The sequence below is a fragment of the Rhamphochromis longiceps genome, linkage group LG1 (genome assembly GCF_057381845.1).
Source record: "Rhamphochromis longiceps isolate RC_006_pf linkage group LG1, R_longiceps_female_GT1.1, whole genome shotgun sequence".
Lineage (NCBI taxonomy): Eukaryota > Metazoa > Chordata > Actinopteri > Cichliformes > Cichlidae > Rhamphochromis > Rhamphochromis longiceps.
In genome coordinates this window covers 29,636,898-29,661,980 of record NC_140557.1, presented here as the reverse complement: position 1 = coordinate 29,661,980, position 25,083 = coordinate 29,636,898, and the positions used below count along the sequence as shown (strand labels likewise).

The 25,083-nt window shown below is 41.9% G+C and overlaps 3 protein-coding genes across 6 annotated transcripts in view; 1 reads left to right on the top strand and 2 right to left on the bottom strand.

Annotated features, from left to right (window-relative positions):
- The window catches only part of afg2b (AAA ATPase AFG2B), a 5,348-nt gene extending 4,217 nt beyond the window's left edge, over positions 1–1,131 (bottom strand). The window contains exon 1 of the mRNA XM_085405257.1: positions 105–1,131. The gene's annotated coding sequence lies outside the window, so the exon portion shown is untranslated. The remainder of the gene's footprint in view (positions 1–104) is intronic.
- Positions 1–20,341, top strand: part of nnt2 (nicotinamide nucleotide transhydrogenase 2) — a 20,405-nt gene extending 64 nt beyond the window's left edge. Inside the window, exons 1-22 of one of the 3 annotated variants that reach the window (XM_085405241.1) lie at positions 1,365–1,968; positions 2,632–2,798; positions 3,511–3,740; positions 4,062–4,261; positions 4,344–4,431; positions 4,574–4,662; positions 4,749–4,936; positions 5,495–5,628; positions 5,756–5,947; positions 6,457–6,607; positions 9,573–9,734; positions 9,826–9,936; positions 10,046–10,191; positions 12,550–12,745; positions 13,438–13,671; positions 14,197–14,357; positions 14,530–14,709; positions 14,788–14,947; positions 19,118–19,199; positions 19,351–19,469; positions 19,798–19,913; positions 20,014–20,341. In XM_085405241.1, the coding sequence (XP_085261367.1) occupies positions 2,669–2,798; positions 3,511–3,740; positions 4,062–4,261; positions 4,344–4,431; positions 4,574–4,662; positions 4,749–4,936; positions 5,495–5,628; positions 5,756–5,947; positions 6,457–6,607; positions 9,573–9,734; positions 9,826–9,936; positions 10,046–10,191; positions 12,550–12,745; positions 13,438–13,671; positions 14,197–14,357; positions 14,530–14,709; positions 14,788–14,947; positions 19,118–19,199; positions 19,351–19,469; positions 19,798–19,913; positions 20,014–20,160 (3,216 nt within the window). In that variant the 5' untranslated portion in view covers positions 1,365–1,968; positions 2,632–2,668 and the 3' untranslated portion in view covers positions 20,161–20,341. Of the gene's footprint in view, positions 1–1,364; positions 1,969–1,994; positions 2,534–2,631; positions 2,799–3,510; positions 3,741–4,061; positions 4,262–4,343; positions 4,432–4,573; positions 4,663–4,748; positions 4,937–5,494; positions 5,629–5,755; positions 5,948–6,456; positions 6,608–9,572; positions 9,735–9,825; positions 9,937–10,045; positions 10,192–12,549; positions 12,746–13,437; positions 13,672–14,196; positions 14,358–14,529; positions 14,710–14,787; positions 14,948–19,117; positions 19,200–19,350; positions 19,470–19,797; positions 19,914–20,013 lie in introns of those variants that run through there. The other 2 variants (XM_085405235.1, XM_085405248.1) reach the window with 2 other exon arrangements.
- Positions 20,237–25,083, bottom strand: dtwd1 (DTW motif tRNA-uridine aminocarboxypropyltransferase 1). Of its 2 annotated transcripts, none has more exons than XM_085405268.1 (5): positions 25,001–25,083; positions 23,009–23,310; positions 22,694–22,831; positions 20,844–21,120; positions 20,237–20,726 (listed from the first exon to the last, which is right to left on the bottom strand). In XM_085405268.1, exons 2-5 carry the CDS (start codon positions 23,306–23,308, stop codon positions 20,497–20,499), a joined length of 945 nt encoding a protein of 314 aa, XP_085261394.1. In that variant the 5' UTR covers positions 23,309–23,310; positions 25,001–25,083; the 3' UTR covers positions 20,237–20,496. The 2 variants fall into 2 exon arrangements, with proteins under 2 accessions (XP_085261394.1, XP_085261401.1); XM_085405275.1 differs by lacking the exon at positions 25,001–25,083 and adding an exon at positions 24,451–24,969.

Sequence of the window (25,083 nt, the reverse complement as noted above, 5' to 3'; positions counted from 1 at the left end):
AAAACTTCACCGAGGCTACATGCTAGCCGTTAGAGCTTCTTTTAGCGGCGCTAAATGGACAAAACTCTGATTAAGATGGGTCTAAGCCAAAGAGGTTTAAGTACCGGAAACGGCTGAAACCAGCCGACAGCAGCCAAACAATCAGAAATAAAATGGGTGATAATACCAACTATATACTACACAGAACATATCAACTCCTACTTTACTGTTTACAAAATCCATGTGGCATTAAAATAACAGGGCCAACCAAAACAGCCTCCTGCGTGAGGTGACGCTAATCTTCCGCGTCTATACTTTACTATGTAAAAGTCTTCTGCTAGGAAATACAGTATATAAGACAAAGACAGTTTTTAAAATTTTCGTGAACATAAAAGTCAATATTTGGAATGTTTAGGAATCTTTATTCTTCAACACAGTCTGAACTATCTTAGTCAGGTTTTCTTGTGATTTCTTTACGTAGTCTTCAGGAATAGTTCCCCAGGCTTCTAGACAGACATTCAAAGCTCTTCTTTGGATGTTGGCTGCCTTTTGTTCTGCACACTGCTTCAATAATTTAGAGGTCCAAGCAACTGAATGGTCACATGAAACTCTCACGTCCTGTGTGAGGCCTTTGCTGTTTCCCCCCGTTTCTTAAGGACATTATTTTTTAGATATAATTTGTCTGCTGCATTTGTTTTTTTGTTCTTTTTAGGCCTGTCACTTCTTCTGTTGTTCTCCACTTGTCGATCTAATTTTATGCCTGTCAAACTTGTTATCTTTGGCTTTAATTCATAAATTCAACCGAACAAATGAGAACAAATGTGTTTTGTGACAGGCTGCTGGTCTAAACTCTCCAAAGAAAAGATTTGAAATCGGTTCTTTGCTAAATTGTCTGTAATGTGTAGGCACAACGCTGGTTCATCTCTTGAGTAAGGTGCCTTTTTATGCTTTTTCTTTTCTTTTTTTGCCTTTTTATGTTTGAATGATTCATAAGTCAGAGTTAGGTTAGCTTAACAAAAAACACTTCTCTGAAAATGGTCAGGTTTAAGGATTGGAATGAAAATAAGTGAAAAAGAATTTGCCATAAACAACAATCATTAGAAAACTATGGATAAGATACTTTAAAAACCCTACCTGCTAAAAATGACCTATTATTGTGTGAATAAATGTTTGGCTACATGTTTTGTACTGAGGTTATTCCTCAAATATCAAGTAAACATTAAAAAAGAATAATATAATATAATATAATATAATATAATAATGATTTTATTCCCGTAATTACCATTATTATTAATTGTTCCTATCTATCTATCTATCTATCTATCTATCTATCTATCTATCTATCTATCTATCTATAATGCAATTATGGGATTTTATGTAAATATAAATGTAAATATTAATTTATAAACCGATAAGATTGCATTATCACGTGACAGGGACTAACAAAGAGAGGGAGCAGTAATAGTTTTTGCCGTCCAACCATTTACAGGTGGGACAGCGTTCTCTGACTCTCTGGCGTCACCTTGTGTGCAGAAACGAAAATGCTCACTGGCCTAATTAACAACACCGACACCAGGTAGTCCCCAATTACTTGTGCCCAAGATAGACTGAAAGTGTTTGTTCTTACTGATACTGTTTTAACAGCTACTTTATTGCACAGTAAGGACCATAGCCGGTCGGTTCATCCGCTCTAAAATAAAATGACCAGCCAGTGTCTTCCTTCCCGGGCGTTTTAATCCAGCCCTTAATTCTGTGGGAGTGTGGCAGTGTATCAGCCTGCGCAGGGCCTGAAGGAGTTTAGCTGCTTCAGAGGTGGTGATGACTGAAGTCACGTGGGCTTACTATTTATACTCAAATAGTCCGGCAGTGATAAGGAAACTGTGGAAGGTCGTCTGTCTCTCCTTGCAAGCAGACGGGAAGGATTTTGGGGGTATAGGAACCTCGCAGGTGACACTGCTGTGAAACCCGCTCTTTCTGGAAACCTGAAAGGCAAGTGTGAGAACAAGCAAGTCCATCAGCCGGTCTTTGAGTGTGTGACTAGATTACTGGAGAATGAGGAGCAGTGATTTGAGTGTGATTCAGTAAAATGAATGAATGAATGAATGGGAGGGAAGGTAAACAGCAAAACGTTGTTGTGACTCAGAAATCAAAACATCAACCAAAGTATGACAAGTTTCCACAGTCATGTGTTTTGTTTTGTCTTTCTGGTTGTGGCATTATTTGTCTTTATATAAGACAGACCAACATTTGTAAACACCACATTTTTTCCAGTCTTGACTGTATCTGAGCTGTCCCCCCTCCAGCCCCCCCTTTGTTATCTGCACACTGGTTGCTCTTCTCCGGCTCACAACAACCAGGCCACACTTGGCACACTTTCCCCCCTGTGCCGTCATAATTCCAGTTCTCGCGAAGAGAAGCCTGGAGTGTGTAATCAACCCTGTGCTCTGCATGTGTGTGTGCGGCTGAAATGTCACTCTGCTGTTTGTAGGCCTCGCAGCACGCATAGTCTGAGTGTGTGACTTGGGGAAAGGGGGGCCCGGGACTTGCTTTGAGGGTATTTTTAAAAAATTATGTTCTTTTTTTATTTGACTGTAGATGTAGTGTCGCCTTATCGCCAACCTCTACTTCTCCTTGTTTGTGTTCGTAATCAAGAGCTTAGTAGGAGCCTCAGGGCGGACGCTCAGCAGCCATGTCGACCCTTCTCCGCTGCATCTGTAGCTCCTCTGTCATTCTGTCCCAGCGAGGGGTCCATCTGAAGTTCCCTGGAAGGAGGCATTTCAGGACTTTCCCTGTGTTATGGGACCAAAAGGCCTCCAGAGGTAGGAAATTTACAAATCTCTCTGCTTCACAGAGGACAGGCTGGGCTTGCGTGCTTTCTCGTGTCTGACTTGAGGAATGAGAGCGTAACGGTTCACTCAAGGACAAGCTCCGGCCGGCCAAAGGAGTGGAAAACTTCCACTGCAGATCACAAACTGTTTGCAGCAGGTTGCTAGAGATGTTCTCAAAATAGGGAAAGCTGCTATAAAGCAGACGGCGGCTTTGCTCGTGCTAACATGTGAGAGCGGACGAGAGGTCAGTTAAAGGTGACCTGTAAAAACTTGACAGCAGTGCGGCTGATTCTGATGACAGCCTTTTGTGTATGGAGCCTGTGCTGTGTGCGAGGCACACGGCACAGAGTGCTCGTCAAAGTTTTGAGTTGCTGAAATCTTTTAAGTTTGACTTTGGAGTGTGTCTGCATAGGACTGCAGGGCCTCTGTGTGTGTGCTGGCCTGGTGCCAATCACCTGCTAATAATGTCTCCATGGTGGCGAGGTCACTACACCATGTAGGGAGAGAAATGTGTAACCTGACACTGTTTCCAGCAACGCAAATCTCAGCTGTACGCGCATGCCTGCTGCGTTGTTGCGTAAAAGAAGATAAACTTATGTCTTGTGCATATTTTTTTTGTGTGTGACAAGTTCCAAGTTCTTCACTCTCGGCTGCATTGTTTTATTTCCCCCTTTTTCTTTTTGTTTTGTTTTTTTGACCTCAGGTGTGCTCTACAAGGACCTGGTGGTTGGAGTTCCTAAGGAGACGTTACAGAATGAGCGTCGCGTGGCGCTGTCTCCGGCTGGGGTGCAGGCGCTGGTCAAACAGGGCTTCAGGGTGCAGGTGGAAAGCGGCGCCGGGGACGAATCAAAATTCTCCGATCAGCAGTACAGAGATGCTGGAGCCACCATTACTGATGTTAAGGGAGCCCTCGGCTCAGACTTGGTCCTTAAGGTTCGTACCCGGCATGCTTTGGGCCGCAGATCAGACTCTTCTTTGCAGCTTCACAGCTCAGAAACCGTAATCACCAACAATCTTCTTAAGGCCTCATACTATAGACTCATCTCAGTGCAGCATCTGACACCAATGATCACTTTGAGCTTCCTGATATGTTCCAGTCAAAGTAACCACTCTCCTCTGGTTTGAGTAATCTGTATACTTTGTGAAAATGAGCACTGATGTTTTGATTTGCTGCTACATAAGCAAACTAGATCCACATATCTGTCAGTTATATTTAATTGTGAGTGGAAAATAGATTTTTTTTTTTCTTTTTAGGTTCGAGCCCCCAGTTTGAGTGAGGTAGATCTCCTGAAACCCAAATCCACCCTGGTGAGCTTCATCTATCCAGCACAGAACCAGGAGCTGATGAATAAGCTGTCACAGAGGCAGAGCACTGTGCTGGCCATGGATCAGGTGCCCAGAGTTACCATTGCACAAGGCTACGATGCACTCAGTTCCATGGCTAACATTGCTGGGTAAACAAAAATGTATTTTTAAGTCCAGATTTCATCTGTTTGTTTAGTTAATGTAAATGTGACTTGAGTTTTTGTTATGTAGGTACAAGGCTGTGGTTCTGGCTGCCAACCACTTTGGCAGGTTCTTTACTGGTCAGATTACAGCTGCAGGAAAAGTGCCTCCAGCTAAGGTAATAGTCTATGTTTTACTCAACCAAGCATGATCTATTTCGACAGTCAGTACAGCGTTTTCTTTCCTTTCAGTATACTTAAAATAAAAAATGAAGTGTGAAGTGAAATCTTGGTACATTTGGATGTTTCTGTTGTAAACAGGTCCTGGTTATTGGAGGTGGAGTGGCTGGTTTGGCAGCAGCCGGGGCAGCTAAGTCAATGGGAGCCATAGTCAGAGGGTTTGATACCAGGTATAAGGTTGGCAACGCCTCAAACTGCAGGCTTATTAATGATGGACAGAATTTTGCTGATAGGCTGGCTGCTTCTTGACTTTCAGGCCAGCTGCTCTGGAGCAGTTCAAGTCGTTTGGGGCTGAGCCTTTAGAAGTAGACCTCAAAGAGTCTGGCGAGGGTGTTGGCGGTTATGCCAAGGAGATGTCAAAGGAGTTCATCGAGGCTGAGATGGCTCTTTTTGCCAAGCAGTGTAAAGAGGTCGACATTATTGTCAGCACTGCCCTGATTCCCGGTGAGTCACATCGGTACTTTAAGCCACTTTTGCCTTTATCGTTTGGCATCAAAAGTTTCATCACTATTTGCTTTTATTTCATCTTTTCCACAGCAACACTGAATGTCAATTAGAGATAAACATATGAAATATTGCTCTGCAAGTGTGCTGAGAATTTCACTCGCTGTTGGCTTATTTTATTTAATCTAGCAGCTAAGGACTCAGTAGGCTTCGTGGGAGTTGGTCCTAAACATAAGCAACGTATAATTTTATCTGTTGACACTTGAGTAAATTGTCTGCTAGTCTGCCCCTCACTCATCACTTTCAAAAGAGGTGGCGATGGCGAAAAGCCTCCGCTTTGGACTTTGCAACTAGATCTAACTAACCAACGTATGATGGCACAGTGGCCTCGTCCAATTTTTCTATACTGTCTATGGCTTAAGCCCCATCAACCCCATAATGTCGCTTTCATGAGGGTCACTACATCTTTAATACGGATTGACTATCCTCTTTGTTAGACAGCATGATGCTGTTTGATGCATCTCATTCCTTTCTACCTGTGGTCCTATGCTCACTCAGGGAAGCGTGCACCCATACTGATCAAAAAGGAGTTTGTAGAGTCTATGAAGGATGGCTCTGTAGTGGTGGATCTAGCTGCAGAGGCAGGGGGCAACATCGAGACCACAAAGCCCGGACAGCTGCATGTTTACAGGGTATGTTTTGGCCTAGCTTTCACATTTGGATAAACTGGATAATTTTAAGGAATGCAAAAGATGTATTTCTGATTTGGGATATATATGATTTATTTATGTATGAATAATGTACTTTTTTGTTAACTAGGGAGTAACACACATCGGCTACTCAGACCTGCCCAGCCGCATGGCCACCCAAGCCAGCAGTCTATATTCAAACAACATACTGAAGCTTCTGAAGGCCATTAGTCCAGACAAGGAATACTTCCACTATGAGCCCAAAGAAGAATTTGATTATGGAACAATTGACCACGTCATCCGTGGGACTCTTGTTATGAAGGTGGAGTTTTTTTTTTTTTTTCGTGTGACTGTCTCCTGTCAGCTTCCATCCCCACTGGCATCCCTCCTTCCCTCTCAGCATGCGCTGTCAGATCCTGTCATGCTTGGCTAGAGCGCCAATTGAGTACCAAAACAGAGTCCCAGCTGGGAATAGCTCAAGTTGGATCCCAGCAAGAATGTTATGAACGTTTCAAAATACACTTTTCCAGGAATTTAGCTTTGACACATTGTTTATGGCAGAATAAGCACGCAACCTCAATAGGACATATCAGCTTACCTCTTGTTACACTAAGCATTATTCAGCCCCTTAAAAGAGAATTTCTTTCAAAACCACTGCTAACTGGTTTGTGATTGCTTTTTTGTTTAGCGTAATCCCCTGTGCCGTCCACGAGTTCGTGTTCGAGAGCTCACCCACTGTGTGAAAGTCTTGCTGTCTGTTTCTCACGCAAATCTTTTGTGGACTCCTCTCTCCTCATTCTGGTCTTCTTGTGTGTTTTCTGGTGCATTCAGGAAGGCAAGAACATGTTCCCATCACCCCTTCCAAAAACAGTCCCGCCATCGCCGGTGAAACAGAAAACGGTTGCAGAGATGGAGGCCGAGAAAGTGGCGTCCGTTTCGCCCTTCAACCGCACCATGACCTCTGCTGGTGTCTACACTGCAGGTTAAACACAAACACAGAAGTATTCAGACTTCTGGGACATTTGGCTTCACTGAGAGGATTTGTTCTGTGTAAAACATTAATTTGTACTGAAATTAAAGCATGCAAATAATCCAATTAAAGTAAAATATCAATTTTCACTATCTTTTGGTTTAAATCAGGGGTGTCCAACTCCAGTCCTCGAGAGCTACCGTCCTGCAGCTTTTAAGCGCATCCTTGTTCGAACACACCTGAATCAAATACTGGCTTGTTATCAGACCTTTGCCAAAATGGATGGCATGCTGAAAAGAGGTAATCCAACAATCTGATTCAGCTGTGTTAGAGTAGGGACGCATCTAAAACAGGGGTAGACAACTCCAGGCCTCGAGTGCCAGTGTCCTGCAGGTTTTAGATATCACCCTGGGTCAGCACATCTGAATCAAATGATTAGTTCATTCCCAGACCTCTGGAGAACATGGGCTGTATCCCAATTCAGGGTCTGCAGCCTTAAAGTACGCAGCCTCAACGATCCTCAAGGGCCGCGTACTTAAAGACCGCTAAGGCCGGAAGTGCGAGGCTTGTGAAATGGGACGGTCTAGCCTCCGTTGCGCTGCCCAGGTTGCCTAGCAACCATGATACTAAATCATACAGCTTTGTTTGACAGAAATGAAGGAGAAAATCTTTTGTTCATTTCTTTGTTTGTTTCTACATGAGCTTTGATCATTCTCTGTAAGATTAAGGTCAGCTATTGAACGGCATATATTTTAAAGTAAAGGCTTTAAAACCAAGTTAGTACAAACGTCACTAATGTCACATAACTTTGCCGACATGTGGCCAGCAGTAATGTTTTAATGTTCTTCGTTATTAAACATTTGCACATAAATAAGTGACATGATATTCAGTACTTGAAGTTTACTCTTCGGGCAGCCCTCATCCGCCGTTTGTTAGGAGGAAATTTAGCCATTTGAATCAGCTGCGTTGGATCAAGGACACATCTAAAACCTGCAGGACACTGGCACTCGAGGCCTGAAGTTGCCTACCCCTGATCTAAAAGCTGCAGGACAGTAGCTCTTGAGGACTCAAGTTGGACACCCCTAGTTTAAATGGCTTGTGTTAGTGTGACATTAATATTAGACAAAGATAACTTAAGTAAATGCAGAAGTTTTTAAATGATTATTTCATTTATTAAGGAAAAAAGAATAGAATAGAATAGAATAGAATAGAATTCAACTTTATTGTCATTGCACATGCACAGGTACAGGGCAACGAAATGCAGTTTGCATCCATCCAGAAGTGCTTTAGTGATATAGATATATTACAATATATATTAGCAATAGTATAGATATGTAAGTATACTACAGAAATGGGTCTATTATGGTATGTTATGAAGTATGTTGTGAATATTCTATAACTAAGTATGTAAAGGCTGTAGTGAGTACAAGCTATGTACAGGCTATGAACAGGATATAAATATGAAAAACTATACAGAATATGAAATAAATAACTTTACAGAAATCTGAGATATACAAAAAGCTACCCAAACCTACCTGGCCTTTCAGGTAAAAGTTAAAACAATCTTTGGAAGATCTGAGTCCAGTTACATCTGGCATACACAGCCTTTAATGAAAAGAACATCATACCAGCAATCAAACATGGTGGTGGTAATGTAATGGTCAGGGGTTGCTTTGCTGTTTCAAGACCTGTACAACTCGCCATAACTGATGGAACAATGAATTCTGGTCTCTACCAGAAAATCCTGAAGGAGAATGTCTGGCCATGAGTTTATAGCCCAAAGCTCAAGCACACTTGGGTTATGCAGAAGGACAGTGATCTGAAAACACACCAGAAAGTCCATCTGTTGATGTCTTAAAAAAACAAAATGAAGGTTTTGGAGTTGTCTAATCAAATTGTGGACTTGAATCAGATTTAGATGCTTGACCTTAACCTCCTAGGACCTGGCATCCACATATGTGGACATCACATTTTGGGTTGTCTAGACCAAAATACTAAACTTTGCTCTACAAGGGCCTGATATCCACTTACGAGGACATCATGCTGCCACTGTTCAATCGAAATTTAATGTGAATGTCCTCATATGTGGCTCTCATTTTTCTCAGAAACAAAAATCAGTTAAAAAAAATAAATTGCGTAACTCTTTGTTGTTACATTCATCAGCTCCCAATCAGCCCAAATGGCAAAGCGAAATTACAAATGCATACCATGAAGTTTGGGTCTTAGGAGGTTAAACAGGTTATTCGTGCTCAAATCCTCCAATGTGGCTGAATTACAATTCTGCAAAGAAGAGTGGGCCAAAATTCCTCCACAGTCACGAGAGACCCATTTCCAGTTCTTGCTGCCAAGGGTGGCTCAACCAGTTATTACATTTAGGGGGGAGGTGGTTTTTCACATAGAAGTTTCAGGTAGGTTGGGGTGGCTTTTTCCCCCTTAAAAACCTGTTTACTCAGGTTATCCAATATTAAAATCTGTTTGATCTGAAACATTTGGGTATGGCAAGTATGCCAAAAACTAAGAAATGTAAAGTGGGACTGCTTTTCTACATAATGGATATGTGCTGGAAACCTTTGTATGTGGACAAGAAAAGCAATTTGCAATTTAAGCATGTCTCTTTGGGATTTCATTGTAAGATTCATGAGGGGAAAAATCCTTTACTTTCCAGTCTGACTTTGTAATTTTTCCATTTTTAAAACAAGTCATTGTAACAGATCTTACTGTGACCTTTGGAAGCCCCCCTGTAACTGAGCACAGCGATGAATATATTTTTCAGTAAATCCAAACATTTCGCTTCACTTCTTTCAGAGAAACTATGAATCATAATAGCTGGTAATAAAACGACATGTTTATTTGTCTTATTCAGTTATTCCATTCCTTCAATGGTTAAGAAGGGACTGGAAACCAAACTTGAAACTACAGCAGCAGGGAAAGCACAAACATGGCAACAGCAACACTGCCTTGCTCTGTCTCTCTCTAGGCCTGTCTACCTGTCTGGCTCTAGGCATCATCTCGCCCAATGCTGCTTTCACTCAGATGGTCACCACCTTTGGTTTGGGTGGGATAGTGGGATACCACACTGTGTGGGGTGTGACCCCCGCTCTGCACTCACCTCTCATGTCCGTCACCAATGCCATCTCAGGTCAGAACTCATTAAAGTCATGAAAATCTGTATAGATGTGGTGATATTTGAGTGATTCCTTTTTATTTGTTAACAAATTCTTTTCTGTCAGGTCTGACTGCGGTGGGAGGCCTGGTGCTGATGGGTGGAGGTCTCACACCTTCTTCCCTGCCCGAGAGTCTTGCTCTGGCTGCTGCCTTCGTTTCCTCCATCAACATTGCTGGTGTGACATTCAACACTGGACACAAAAATGGCTTCAGTGAACATAAATAATTTCCCACCCAAACAAATGAAAACGGCTAATTCATTCATTTATTTCTGCACCTGTGCAGGTGGTTTTCTGATCACCCAGAGGATGCTGGACATGTTTAAACGGCCCACCGACCCTCCTGAGTATAATTACCTGTATTTGCTGCCTGGGGCTACATTTGTTGGAGGATATGGAGCCTCTGTGGCTGCTGGGTACAGCATCGAGCAGGTGAGACGATGCACATCATGTCATCTCACTCAGATTTGTTTCCACTGACAATCCCCTACTTAATGTAATGTGCATTAAGTAGCGTGACAGTGAAATTAATTGTTTGTAGAGCAGCGGTCCCCAACCTTTTTTGTGCCACAGACCAGTTTATGTCTGACAATATTTTCACCGACCGGCCTTTAAGATGTCTTGGATTTGTTGTACTAATCAACAAAATAAAACCTGTACTGGTAGCAAAAAAGTTTTATTCATAAGACACTGGAAAAGACTGAGGGAAACCGACTTAATGATAAAAACCCTGAAAACCATAAATTTCACACCCGAGCCATAACTCTCGCGGACCTGTACCCAACGACTCATAGACCGGTACCAGTCCGTGGCCCGGGGATTGGGGACCGCTGTTGTAGAGTAGATGGTACTCTGTCTGGTACTTTAGTGTGGTGACCTCTGCTTGCTAAGTGCATCTAATTTCATGTATAAATTTGTATCTTACAAAATGAAGATACCATGAAATGAATGCATAATTTAATTTTTATATTTATTAGACTGAAACTGAAATATTATGTTAACTTTAAATATGGCTTACCATATATGAACATAAATGCAGTTATGTCAGTTTAATAGAAAAGTTAAGCGCGATCAAAAAAGGATTTCAAATACAGAAATGTCCAACTTCTGAAGAGTGTGTTTGTTCTTGCTCTCAGTACTGGATTGTTGCATGAATTACTGCATCAGGTTGCCATGGAGGCAATCCGCTTGTGGATCTGTTGAGTTGTTTCTGAAGCCCATGCTACTTTGATAGCTTGTCTGTATTGGATCAGGTGTTTCTCATCAGGTCAAGTTGTCTGGCCCGTCTTGCACAGTAATAACATGGTCAGCAGGCCATTTGGTACTAGTTTTGGCACGGTGTGAAAGTGACGTGTCCTGCTGGGAAAAGAAAATCAACATCTTCATAAAGCTTGTCAGCAGATGGAAACTTGAAGCTCTCTAAAGCCTCCTTGCAGACAGCTGCACTGACTCTGGAGTTGATAAAACACAGTGGGCCAAACATCAGCAACACTGGCAGATGATGTGGCATCTCAAACCATCAGACTGCAGGAAATTCACTCTGGATTTCAAACACCTCGGCTTGTGTGCCTCTTTGCGCTCCCTCCAGACTCTTGGACCTTGATTTAGAAATAAAAAGTGAAATTTACTTTCATCTGCAAAGAAAGGCTTCGGACCACTGCACAATAGTCCAGTCATTTTTTAGATTGACCCAGGTAAGATGCTTTTGACTTTGTCTCTGATCTTTGTTTGATCTTAGGAAGATCAAACCCCAGCCTCAGTCCACTCGTTCTCCAAAGCTCTTGAATCAACTTCTTTTTTAACAAACCTCTCAAGGCTGCAGGCGTCCCTATTACCTGTGGACACTTTTCTTGTTACTACCACACTTTTCCATTTCAGTCAACTTTCCATTAACGTGTTTTGATGTGCTATATTAATGACCTTCTATGAAAAGAGTCAATGATCCTGCTTGAGAAGAGACTCAGTGATAATCATCTATACAAGTGTCCAGTCAGCAGTCTTCTCCATGATTGTGGTTGTGTGTATTAAGTAGGCTGAATCATTTACAGGTATTTATACTGTTCTTCTAATGACATATTTTTTTGAGTCTACAATATATAAAATTTTCACTTGTTGTAACTAACTGATGGGAAATACTGAACTTCTTTTAAATATTTGAATTTTCTGAGATGCATCTGGTTAGAGACCTCCAAGGTGAAGTGTTTGGGCATGCTGTACTGGGAGGATCTCTCAGCTGGTTTTGGAACGATGCGCCCTAGAGAACCTATTAAGCTTTTTATATATATTTTTTTCTCTCACATAGATTCTGTTACTGCAGTAGTGGATGCGTTTTAAACATGTTTTTTTCCCTTTCTACTCTTGGCTCTGCATGAGTCAGTGAGATGGGGAAACTCTCATTATGGTCATGTCAGGTACACAGTTCTGGCTTGAGCACAGAAACCAACCCACCTGCTATTCAAATCTTTTCTTTGAGGGAGTTCACTGTGGGGCTGTATCAAGGCCTGGTAGAGGCTATATAGGGATTTTCTTTAAGTGTGAACCATACAAAGATGATAAGTAGAATGTAAGACTATTTAAAAAACAAAAACAAAAAACAAACAAACAAACCCTGTAGATTAACAGACTGGGTCCACTTTGATGTCAGGTCTAGATCAGAAGCTTTCATTTAATTGGGATTACCTCTCATCTTTAAACTAATTTTCATCCTGCTTCTCGATTCTTTGATGACTTATTGATCCATTCTCAACATGTAGCTATGATAAAATGCTGATTCTCACTTTTTCTCCTCAGATGATGTACTTGGGCTCAGGTTTGTGCTGTGTCGGGGCGCTGGCCGGCCTGTCTGCCCAGAGCAGCAGTCGCTTGGGGAACGCCCTCGGCATGATGGGAGTGGCAGGGGGCCTTGCTGCCACCCTCGGTGCCCTCAAACCCTCACCGGAGCTGCTGTCTCAGATGTCTCTGGCTATGGCCGGTGGGGGAACCCTGGGTAGGTGGCTCCATGCATTCAACTAAAATGGATATGATATTGTGTTCACTGATATTTCTTTACTTAAACTGCCCCCCAAAAAAACCTCTTGTGCTGCAAAATGCCCACTGTAGCTTCACAGCGCTTCTAATTTCATCTTATAACAACTCAAGCGGTATGCCCTGCTGTTTCATTGGGTCATGTGAAGGAGACTTGCAAATAACGTAGCACCTCAAGGTTTCAGTTTTCAATAAAAAACAAATTGATCAAGTTTCGGCATGACTCCTCTGAAGTCTAGCGGTTTGTTTCGTTATTAGCTCCTCCTAGCTAATTCATAACATGCATCAATCACTCTGTTGTACATGTTAATCGTAATTTAAGAAGCAGGAAGATGAATGGCAGTGTAATCATCCTAAGAATGAGCGCATACACACAGCATTAAGAGCCGCTTAGTTTTCAAGAAAACGCAATTAAATCCTCAACTTTGAACTCCTGGGATTACCTTTTGAAGAACAGGCCCCATAACTAGAAGCAGGTGTCTGCCTTTTAACCATTTTTTCCCCTTTTTTCTTTCTTCTTTTTTTAATTTCATGTTTTTTTTTCAATGCCCTAAATGTTTCTAGCAGTCAGACTCTGCCAATGTGCATGCGAAGTGTAGTTCTGGTGTTTAAATTTTTTTTTTTTTTTAAACTTTCTTCATATCTCAACTACAGGTCTGACCATTGCCAAGCGTATTGAAATCTCAGACTTGCCCCAGCTTGTGGCAGCTTTCCACAGCCTTGTGGGCCTGGCGGCTGTTCTCACATGCATTGCCGAGTATATGATTGAGTACCCTCACCTGGATACTCACCCAGCTGCAGGTGTGCTCAAGACTGTGGCTTACCTGGGCACTTACATCGGAGGCGTCACATTCAGTGGATCACTGGTGGCCTATGGCAAGCTTCAAGGTAATCGATCTGACACTAATCTCTCATTTGCACATTGTCAGTCCATATCTGACGAGGTCAGTCCCTGTCAGATCTGACCATAGCTCTTCTTATTACACACAAATCTCTATGAAAACACATCAGGTTGTCTGGCCGGCTGCTGATTGTTCCTTTCATCTACTGAAAGCCAAAGATCCCCTCTTAAATCCAGGAGTTTCTGTGTAAGTGTCAGCACTCTCTAATTTGCGCTTTAGGCCGACCAATCAAGAGGAACACATGAGAAGCTCTCTGGTAATTTGCCATGGGAAGGGCAGGCCAGTGACTGGATGGCTGTGGTTGGTAGAGGGTTGCTGGCTGATTTGTGGATGAGACAGATGCTCAGACAGCTGATTAGAGGCTTTCGCAGATAAGTCTGAGGGTTCAAAGACACCTGACACTGGTTAAAGAAAAGCACGCTCACTTGTTTTGTCTTGTTCCTTTTAAACCCTACAAAAGTGTGAGAACAGTTTCTCTTCCCTCTCTGAAAAATGTGTTTTTTGGTTGTAGGTCTTTTGAGCTCTGCCCCCCTGCTGCTACCTGGACGGCACATGCTGAATGCCAGTCTGATGGCAGCATCTGTTGGAGGCATGGTGCCCTTTATGCTTAGTTCCAGTTATGGTACTGGCATGGGGTGCCTGCTGGGAGTGTCTGGGCTTTCCACTGTCATGGTGAGTTTGTGACCATTATTAAAGCTGCCAACAGGCAGGGGGTGGGGGGGATTGGCAACATCTCTTTCAGTGAATTTACATTTCAGCAGTTGATTTTTAATGTAAGAATTGTTTTAGCTAACTTGGAATATGTTAAAATACTTGTTTGTTTTTCTGATTCAACCTGTCATAGGGTGTAACGCTAACAGCAGCCATCGGAGGTGCTGACATGCCCGTGGTCATTACTGTGCTGAACAGCTACTCAGGATGGGCACTATGTGCCGAAGGCTTCTTGCTTGACAACAATCTCATGACAATTGTTGGAGCGCTGATTGGCTCCTCTGGTGCAATCCTCTCCTACATCATGTGTGTGGTGAGTAGATGCACATTTCCAGCATTATGCATGAAGTAAAAGGATACAAACGTGTCACTGGGCTGCTTCTTCCTCAAGGCTATGAACCGCTCCCTGCCAAACGTGATCCTGGGCGGGTACGGCACCACCTCAACATTGGGTGGTAAGCCCATGGAGATTGTTGGCACTCACACCGAGGTCAATGTGGACCAAACCATTGACATAATCAAAGAAGCCAACAACATCATCATTACTCCAGGTACACACTGTTTTACAGATGTCTCGAATGTAATTTTCAGCTTTGTCATTGGTAACTTTTTCTAACTAACCAATCTGTGAAACTGATCTTTTATCAGTTTGTTTCGTTTAATGTAGGTACCTATATTACCACAATAGTACCCCACTTGTAAGTGACTGTATTTAGTTATTAGGTTGCACTATCTAGTTTGATTAGCAGTGTATCCGACCATCCAAAAGCAATGGACAGTGCACAAGAGAGGTGAAGAAAAGGGTTCAGGCAGGGTGGAGCAGGTGGAGATTTAGGATAGTGGAAAGACTGAGATGATTTTTGACAGAAAGATAGCAGCAGGAGTGAAAGGAAAGGTTTACAAGATGGTAGAGGGACCTGCTGTAATGTATGGTTTGGAGACTAGGAAATAGGAAGCGTAAATGGAGTTGGCAGAGCTGAAGATGCTAAGATTTTCATTTGGGTACATCAGAGGAACAGAGCAGGCTGATCAGCTTGGAAACAAAGTTGGAGACGCAAAGCTGATATAGTTCAGAGATGGGCAAAAGAGGAATGGTGGATATATTGGACAAAGGATGTTGAAGATGGAGCTACCGGGCAAGAGGAAAAGAGAAAGACCACAGAGAAGATTCATGGATGTAGTGAAAGACATGCAGAGGGTGGGTGTGACAGACGAGGATGCTGGGGAGGGGTGAGATAGAGGCAGATGAATTGCTGTGGCGACCACTAAAGGGAGACGCCGAAAGGAGAAGAGAGAGGGAGAGCGAGAGAAGAAGAATCCTGTGTCGTCATGTTGGATCAAGTGAATGAAGACCCTATTCATAAAAGCCTAGAGGTTAGACTTTCTGGCATCTACAGGCTGATAGGGAAAATGTGCTGTTTTATTTTTGTTTGTTTCCCCCCAACCTGCTGGTGATAACCTTGCGCTGCTCTTATATTTAATGGTGGCAAAATATGGTTGACCACAGCAATCTAGTGACCAAAGCTATTCTAAGGAGGTTTTTGGTGTAACACCCTGTTTGATTGGGGAGGGATTCCAGGTTGCAGCGAATGAAGATACATCATTTCTTTTAATTTTTTTTTAAAATGACGAGTCATTGGGCCATGTCCAATATGGAGAACAACTTGAGCATAATGCACTAAGAAAATGCATAATAAACGTCTACTGTGTATACTATGTAACATGCAGGTAAAATAATGCAATCTTACTCACTGAACTGGATCTTGGATTTTATTTAATTTTTTTTAATTGGCTGTCTCAGAGCGTGCCATATTATTTATCAGATAAGCATTACAAATGCAGGGCTAAAGGAAGGATGTCAAACTCATTTTACATTGTGCCACGTACAGCCTACTTTGACCTTAAGTGGGCTGGACTGGTCGAAATCCCCTTTGTTTATTTAAGAGACTGATAATGTCCTTTTAAAAAAAGATTGTAAAGCATAAAAACGGGAAGTTTCTGTGATCTGCTTATCTATTAATTTACTTTGGTATAATCGATGTGGAAGGTCTTTATTAGTAGGAAAAGCTGTAAGTCTTTTCCATAGCTGATTCGGTGGGCTAGCTTGGATTCTTTGGCTGGCCAGTTCTGGCTCCCTGGGTCTCACGTTTGAAGGGTTTCCAGCAAAATGAATTAGCTGAGGTGAAGGCCAGCAGACAGATATATAGCCACCTGTAATGGCATCTATGTGTTAATGAAGCCATGTCTTTAAGCTCAAAGATTGAATTTAAACAGATGAGTTAAAATGGAGACAAAGTGTTTTGGTATGTCTATTTCTTTGTGTTAGCTTCAAATGGCCATTTAAGAAACTGTTTTTGGCACTCCAACATTGGTTTCAGGTGTGTTGTGTTATCAGTTGTTAATTCAATCAGAATCAGAATCAGAATACTTTATTGATCCCTGGGGGAAATTATTTTTTGTTACAGTGCTCCATTTTAAACCAACATTAAGACAAGACAGACAATACACTAACTAAGAATAGTACAATATATACATATATATACATACATACATACATAAGTCACTCATAAATAAATAGTTGGAAAAGAAACATGTGTAGTTGTAGCAGCAAACAGTGTGTTAAGTGGATGCGTTGTACAGGGAGATGGCCACAGGCAGGAATGATTTCCTGTGTCGTTCAGTGGTGCTTTTCGGTAATCTCAGTCTCTCACTGAACGTGCTCCTGTGACTGACCAACATGTCATGGAGTGGGTGGGAGGTGTTATCCAACATTGTCTTTATCTTGGACAGCATCCGCCTCTCCGACACCACCTTGAGGGAGTCCAGCTCCATCCCCACAACATTGCTGGCCTTACGGATCAGTTTATTAAGTCTGTTGGCATCTGCGACCCTCAGCCTGCTCCCCCAGCATGCAACAGCATAGAGGATCGCACTGGCCACCACAGACTCATAGAAAATCCTCAGCATTTTCTGGCAGATGTTGAAGGACCTCAGTCGCCTCAAAAAATAGAGACGACTCTGGCCCTTCCTGTAAAGTGCTGTGGTGTTTTTAGCCCAGTCCAGTTTATTGTCAATGTGTACTCCAAGGTATTTATAGTCCTCCACAATGTCAACACTGACCCCCTGAATTGAAACAGGGGTCAAGTGTTTCCTTAAGTCTTAATTAAGTCTTAAGCAGACATGAAGAGCAGGTAGCAAGTTAGATAACACTGTGCTTCATCCAAAGTTTCCTCATTTTTGAAGTCCTTAGCTATAAGTTGTTTCATCTGGGGAATTTTTTTTTTTTTTTTAGTGCTGCACAAAAAATTATGTAAACTGATATAAACTGTTAGAATTTGGGCTAAAGCCAGCTTGCAATCAGTGCATTGGAAGAATGCTTCACCATGATTTATATTTTTCTTCAAAGGTCAGCTACTTTTGTCATTTGCCACTTTGTCTGTAAGCAAATTTTGGTGGAAGCTTTAAATCTTCTACATAAGTAGAAAAACTTTTTTCCCCCAGTTGTGGGTGGAGACGGTGCTGGAAACAGATGGAGCCCTTTAGAGACGGGTGTAGACAGGTGTAGAAAGAAACTTGGACTAACATAAGAGATTTATATTGGTGCTCCTGTCAGTAGATGGCGTGGAGTCCAAATGTCATTTTTCAGATCATTAGTTTAGATCAGTACCATCATCTATCTCCCACATAACTGCTTTCACCTGACCAAAAAAACCAAGCAAAAAAAGTTGCTCTGTGAGATCAAAAACAGCTCTGGGAAAGCCCAAATGTTTTGCAGAGTACTTGGAAATGGTCAGGCATCTGATGGTAGCGTTTTCATTAAACTCAGAATGCTGAACTGTAGTGACCACAAGAGGGAGTAGTTTGTTCACAAACTGTCCACGGGGCCTAAATAATGGTGGTTTGGATTTCAGAGTGTGAGATAATGCCCACATCATGATTTATTAAGCAGAAAAGCCAGACTTGTCTGACAAATGAGTAGCTGTTGAACGGCCTGTGCGAGAGGAACCACTCCGTGTAGCTTGGATACCAGGATTGCTGTTTTTTTTCCAATGGCTCCAAATTTGTGCAGAGACAGCTGTGTGGTCGAACATGCTGGTTTGATTAGAGAAACAGTGAAAAATCATAAGGGCTATTCGGTCCAGACTCTCCATGTGCTGTCAACAACAAAGCACGGCAGTGAGGAAACAGAAGGCTCCGGCTGTTTGGGGAATTATAGAAGATACAGGATACAAGTCACTGGCTTGGAAAAACTCGATTAGGGGTAATGCTGAACTCTAGAAGGTACCTGACCACCAGGGTTAAGCAGGGGTTATGCAGACAGAGGGTAACTAGCTCTTTGCACGCAGGGGACCCCAATGCACACCACACATGCAAAAGTTTTCCTTAGAAAAATGTCTCTCAGACTTTTGGCTGCTATGATTTAACACAGAGAGGAGTCTTGTGGTGGTGGAGGACAAAAGAAGGAATGAAGGGTGATGAATATGTGGCTTTACTGTTGTCCTGCAGGACTGCTGTGCCTGTCATTTAGAAATGAACAATAGCTGTGAAATGCTTATCTATGACCAGGCACCCATCCAATAAAAGAAAAGCTGTTTGACAGGAGACTCAAGCAACCTAAAGGGATTATGGAGTATGTAGATAAGATATAACCATTATATTCCTACTAAGTTCAAGAGGCCAATTTGCTCAGCTATTGCAAGTTTCTATATTTATGTTGTTAGGTTGGGGTCTGTGTGCGGCCAAAGCCCAGTATCCTATTGCAGATATGGTGAAGATGCTGAAGGAACAAGGCAAGACTGTGAGGTTAGTTTGTACACACGTGTGTATATACACACACAAGGCAGGACATTCTTTTATCTGTGTGTGTGTGTGTGTGTGTGTGTGTGTGTGTGTGTGTGTGTGAGTGACAAGTTTTCAGTGAAAAATCAGTGATGTGCTGTAACATCTCCAACAGGTTTGGCATCCACCCAGTGGCCGGTCGTATGCCCGGCCAGCTGAACGTACTCTTGGCCGAGGCTGGCGTTCCCTATGACGTGGTCCTGGAGATGGATGAGATCAATGACGACTTCCCAGGCAAGCTCCGTTTTTAAAAATAAATTCTAGAAAGATCTGTTATATTTACCGTTACACGTCACTTTGGCAGGGAGGTGTTGGATTAAATTACTCGATTGATTTGTAATAAACGCATCCGTTCCTTTTCATCTGCGCTTGAAGTGGCCACATGTTATGTCTGGATACTTGGATGTGCCAAGTTATTAGGACAACACTCATTGTTTTCTTAGCAACCAGGCACGCAGGCTGACACACATGGTTCTGTTTATGGTGGAGGGAGATTAGTGCAGCGCCGGAGTTTGAGTTCATCCGCCTTGTGCGTAAACGTGTAAATGTTTATGACCCACAGAGACAGACTTGACGCTGGTCATCGGTGCCAATGACACGGTGAATTCGGCGGCGCAAGAAGATCCCAACTCTATAATTGCTGGCATGCCGGTCCTGGAGGTGTGGAAGTCCAAACAGGTTGGTCTGCCTTTATTAGATGAAATGTGTTTGAGGATATAGTACCAAAATAAGAAAAATCTAATCATATACCACCTTCTTTTCTTACTATTACCACCAGGTGATAGTGATGAAGCGTACTTTGGGTGTGGGCTACGCTGCAGTAGATAACCCCATTTTCTACAAGCCCAACACATCTATGTTGCTGGGAGATGCCAAGAAAACTTGTGACAGTCTGCAAGCAAAGATCCGAGAGACCTTCTACTAATTACAACTCATTACTGCCGTGTACAATTGTTAAGAACTTAAAAGTTATTAAAATTTTTGGCATGTGAGATACCTATTTTACAAAAACAAGTTTATTGGGTCTGCAACAAATGTGATTACAGCAGAACACAAACATCATTGTGCACTAATTTGTAAATTAAAATGTTTAAATGTATCAGAAATTCCTTTCTTTGTACTACTACGGTCACACTGTCCATTCATGCATAAGAAAATGTCATTCGAGTTCAAAAACTAAAAATTATTTTTCTGCATAATCAGAATCTATTAACATAAAACGCTTCAGCTACAGTGTTTGATGTCTTTTAGTCTGTCCTCTTCAGCATTTTCCAGCAGAGGTTTTGGCTTTGTTAACAATTGAGTGCAGGTAGGAGTAGAAGAAGAGAAGGTTGTCGTATTCTCCGTTGTACTCCTCGTCGAGGCAATGCTCGTGGAAGTCCATGAGAAAATAATATATGGCTTCGATAGTAGCTAGATAAGTGTCCGGCTTGCCCTTTTGATGACGCCAGAAACACGTTTTTCTCATCTTCAACTCTACCTGGAGCAAATCTGGGGGAGAAACACGTCAGTCACAACATCGTGAGATCATGGTAAATTCAATTGTGAGTGAATAATCACCAGCAGTCTCGAGTTCTTTGGAAACCCACTCAAATCTTTCATGATTACCTTGCAGTCTCTCGTCTGTGCTGATCTTATTGGTCTGGTTCCATGTGCTGTCAATGAAGACCACCCTGTGTAGGGGATCCACCTTTGACACTGAGCTTTTTGCTTCATCTGGCGTCCCCGACTCTGAGCTCTCAGACGTGCGTGTGGAACCTTGAACTTGCTCAGTTTTTAACCTCTTTCTGCACGGTTCATCAGCGGAGTCGTGTGACCTGTCATGTAAACACTTCATCATGTCTTGAACTGAGACGGCCCTCGGACCAGGGAATACCAACACCACCTGGAGCGAGCGAAGACGGAGAGGAACGCCATCATGCAAACTGTGCTGGGGCATAAAATGTGTCTCGAACACGTGTTTTTACAGTGGGGTGATTTATAAAAGGCTAAATTTAGGAAGCAGAGAACAGGATGTAAACTGTTTGACAGGTGAGGGATAAAGTTGAAGAAGTGAAAACACTAAATCAATTGATTTAAATAAATGAGAAGACAAGAAAAACAATACAAATGTATGGCTTGTGGACTAAACTCATTCAGCTGAAATAACAATCTGATTGCATAAGTGCTGTGAGCTTTGAACTGAAGAATGGAGCTGCAGCAAATAAATCTAAATCTTTTAGAAATGTTTCACTGGTTGTTTGCAGACTGGGTAAAAATCTAAGATTTTTATGCTGAAAATAAACAACGGTACAAAATGCAAAAGATAAGCATTTACAATTTGACTTTAGTGGAGAGCAACAGTTTCAGAACATACGCTTAAATTAGATTTCTGCACTAAAATAGAAATGAATACAGTTAATTCAACATAGTATCGAGAATTATTGTAAGCAACAATATAAAGAAAAAGACTAATAGATGCCAAAGAAAATGCTAAGTCAGTGATATCAGACATTGGTTCAAAACTAGCAAAAGCCGCTGCATAATAAATACTCAACTACTTCCATTGGTTTTAGTGTAAAGTAAATTCTGAAAGGGAACCATCAGTTTACAAAAGGGGAGTGGCTTAACAAACCAAAAAAACAAAACAAACATTCCTCTTAATAAAATGGTCAGGTATAAAGACTGGACTAAAAACAATGAGTGAAAAAGCAGCCAAAATCCAAAGACAAACTTTGATAGACCTTCAGAAAGCCTGAAGAACTATTGCTCAATAACAAAAAAATTGCTTTCGTCTTGGAAGAAAAAATGGTGAGTGACTCAAGACTGTTGTATAGTGAGCTCAGTGAAACACACGGGCGCAGCTCCTTTGCGCAATCACCTTTCCTCAGTTTGCTATGGTGTGCTTGTGTAATGTTTTTGTCACTGAGAAAGTTTTTAAACTTACAATGATTCCGACCACTGGATTGGATGAAAATAACAGTTCGCACGATCCCTTTTAGTTCTCGAAGCTTTTAAGTCTTTTTGGTACTAAATACACAGAAAAGTCCAAAAACTACATATGCCGCCCCGCTCTTTATATTATACACTCCAACAAGCCATCCAGCAGGCCTGATGGGATCTTTTGAAGCGCTGTTCTGGCCTGTAGGCCATATGTTTGACACTCATGGATTAGTAGATGAGAGAAAATCACTTTTGATGATCAATTTAACCTCTGTTTCCAAACAAAACATGCCACATGCTTTTCTGTGTTGTGTCATAGAAAACTGAATATGCTATTTGACTGAGTAGTGAAAACAAGACAAGTGAAGATACAAAAAAGTTTTCTGGGAAGTAATTTCCAGATGAATCAATCATAAACGTAATTGTTAGCTGAAGCCACATAAGGTACAAGGCAGACAGCATGTTTTACAGTTAAATAAACTCCATTCTTTCTTTTAGGATAAAAAACACAACTACAAGGATAAAAAAGAACTAACCTTGTCTTTTTGGTATTCAGGTATGCAGGGGTAAGTATATATTGTGATGTCACTGGGTGCGAGAATCTTGGCGTGGATGGCAGTGCTCTTGCCATCTGTCTCGTTGGGATGCTTGATGATGTCTATCTTCACAGGAAGCTGAGTGTAACACACAGTGTGTAAAGTCAGGTCGAGGGGAGAGTTGGATTTCAGCAACATCATGCCAAAATATTTAACGTTAAATAATTTTAAAAAAAGGCATTTTGCAACCAATTAAGACAATGGTGAAGGCCTCTGTTAAAAGACAAAGCAGGTGAGTCCTAACCTCCTACAAACCTTCACTGTGGGGACATCTTGCAGGCTCATGCCCACTAAGGAGCAGCATGTGTAGCAGAAGAACATCCTCGAGCCTCCACATTTAGAGCACTTTAACCTGCCCCTTTGCTGTGCTTCCTCTAGCACTGCATGTGATGCCAATTTGAGCCCCTGGAGCTGCTGACTGGGAAGCTCACGGGAGTCGGATGAATCAGAGGCCAGTGTTTTTTCCCGGCAACTGGGATGATGACGCTGGTCCTGATCCAGGCCGCTCATTTTTGCTCTGTTGACAGACTTGTCTTGGAGCACAAGTACACTCATAGCTGATGAAGAATAACAGAGCAAATAATGCCAATATTAGCAGACATAAATAATCTAACATTTACAAAGACTTAAACTCAAAGGACACAATAACATGGAAAAAGCTAGTTATAGAGCTAAGAGTTCATTAAAATTGTGCGTGACTGGTAATGATTAGATTGGAAAATTTGTTGCTGTGATAGTACGGTGCAGCTTGAATGCTTTTCATCTAAAAAATTTCATAAAACAGAGCATTGTAACTCTTGGAATGAGTAAATCTTTTAAAAATAATGTTTCATTTAACTATTTTATTGTAGCGTCTTATGATTTTACATTGGCCAGATTAGAAGCTAGTATAAATTAATACGAGTGGCAAGATCATCATGTTAGTTCTGCAGTTCTGGTAACTGAATAAGATCACATTATATGACATTACCCATTTCTGGTTCAAATATGAACACGTCAAATTCCCAAACGTCACATTGTGAGCACAGTCACTGAGATAGAAGTTCTTAGAAAACAGAAAACCATAAATCTTGTTAATGGAAATATCTAATTAGTCAATCACATAGCAGTAACATAATCCATTTAGGATAGTAGACATGGTTCCAGAGGACATGAAGAGAAGATGAGATGAAGTTCAAAGCAAGCATCAGAAAGAAGGAGAAACCCATGGCTGTTGATGCCAGATGGGCTAATCTGAGCTACTGGGGTTTAAAGACAATAGGAAGAAAAGTGTCAGTTCTGTAGGTGAAAATGTCTTGTTGCTGCCAGAGGTGAGAGGAGAATGGCCAGATTGCATCAATCTGATCGCAAGGCAAGAGTAATTCATTAACCACTCGTTACAACCAAGGAATGCAGAGAGCATCTCTGAAGAAACATGTTGATGACTACAGTAGCAAAGGACCACATCAGGTGCTGCTCCTGTCTGCTAAGAACAGGAGACTGAGGCAACAACTGGTAAAATTGAAGACTGGAAAAATGTTGCATGGTCTGAGTCTCAATTTTCAAATGGTAGGATCACAATTTGGCAAAAACAGCATGAGAGCATGGATCCATCATGCATTGTATTAACAGTACTGGTATTGGTGTAATGGTGTGGGGAAGATATTCTTGGCAAACTGGCCAATCTGTAGCGACTGTGAATCAAAAGTTTACATCACCTTGATGAATCGATGACACGTAGAATTAACGCACCTCTGAAGATTAAACTAGCAGGGTGTGCCTAATCAAGGGGCCAGTGATTGTATGTACATACTGTTGAATTTCTGATAAACATGGGGGATCGTAAGCATCAGCTAATGGGGAAACGCTGGTGTCCGAGTGTAGCGCGTTTGCTAAATACAGATTAGTAATTAGCACATGGATAAACAACATGAAACGTTGCTCTCTTTAACCTCTCTCTAGCGCAGTGAGATGTGATAGAGCAGAAACCGTACACCTGCAGCTTGCAGTTACTTTTCTTTGAAACCACAGACAGTATAAAAGAGTCAGTATTTTACACTGCCCATGCTTCAACATAGTGGAGCTAGCTTCTGTTAGCAAGCGTCACGTTTCCTCAGCCCCCGCTGCTAGCGTTAACAGACACAAGTCAAAAAGTCTAGTTAAGAGGAGCGAAGATCAAATGAAGACGGATGCACTGTTGTGCACTGTTAGCTCAACTGGGTTCACTAGCTTAGCTACAAAAAGAAGTCCCATTATAAAAGTGCCTACCAATGAAGTGCACAACGGCATGAGCGTCTTCTTCTACGCCGGAAGCACAGCTCCGTGTGAAGGAAATGCTGGGTAGTTACCTG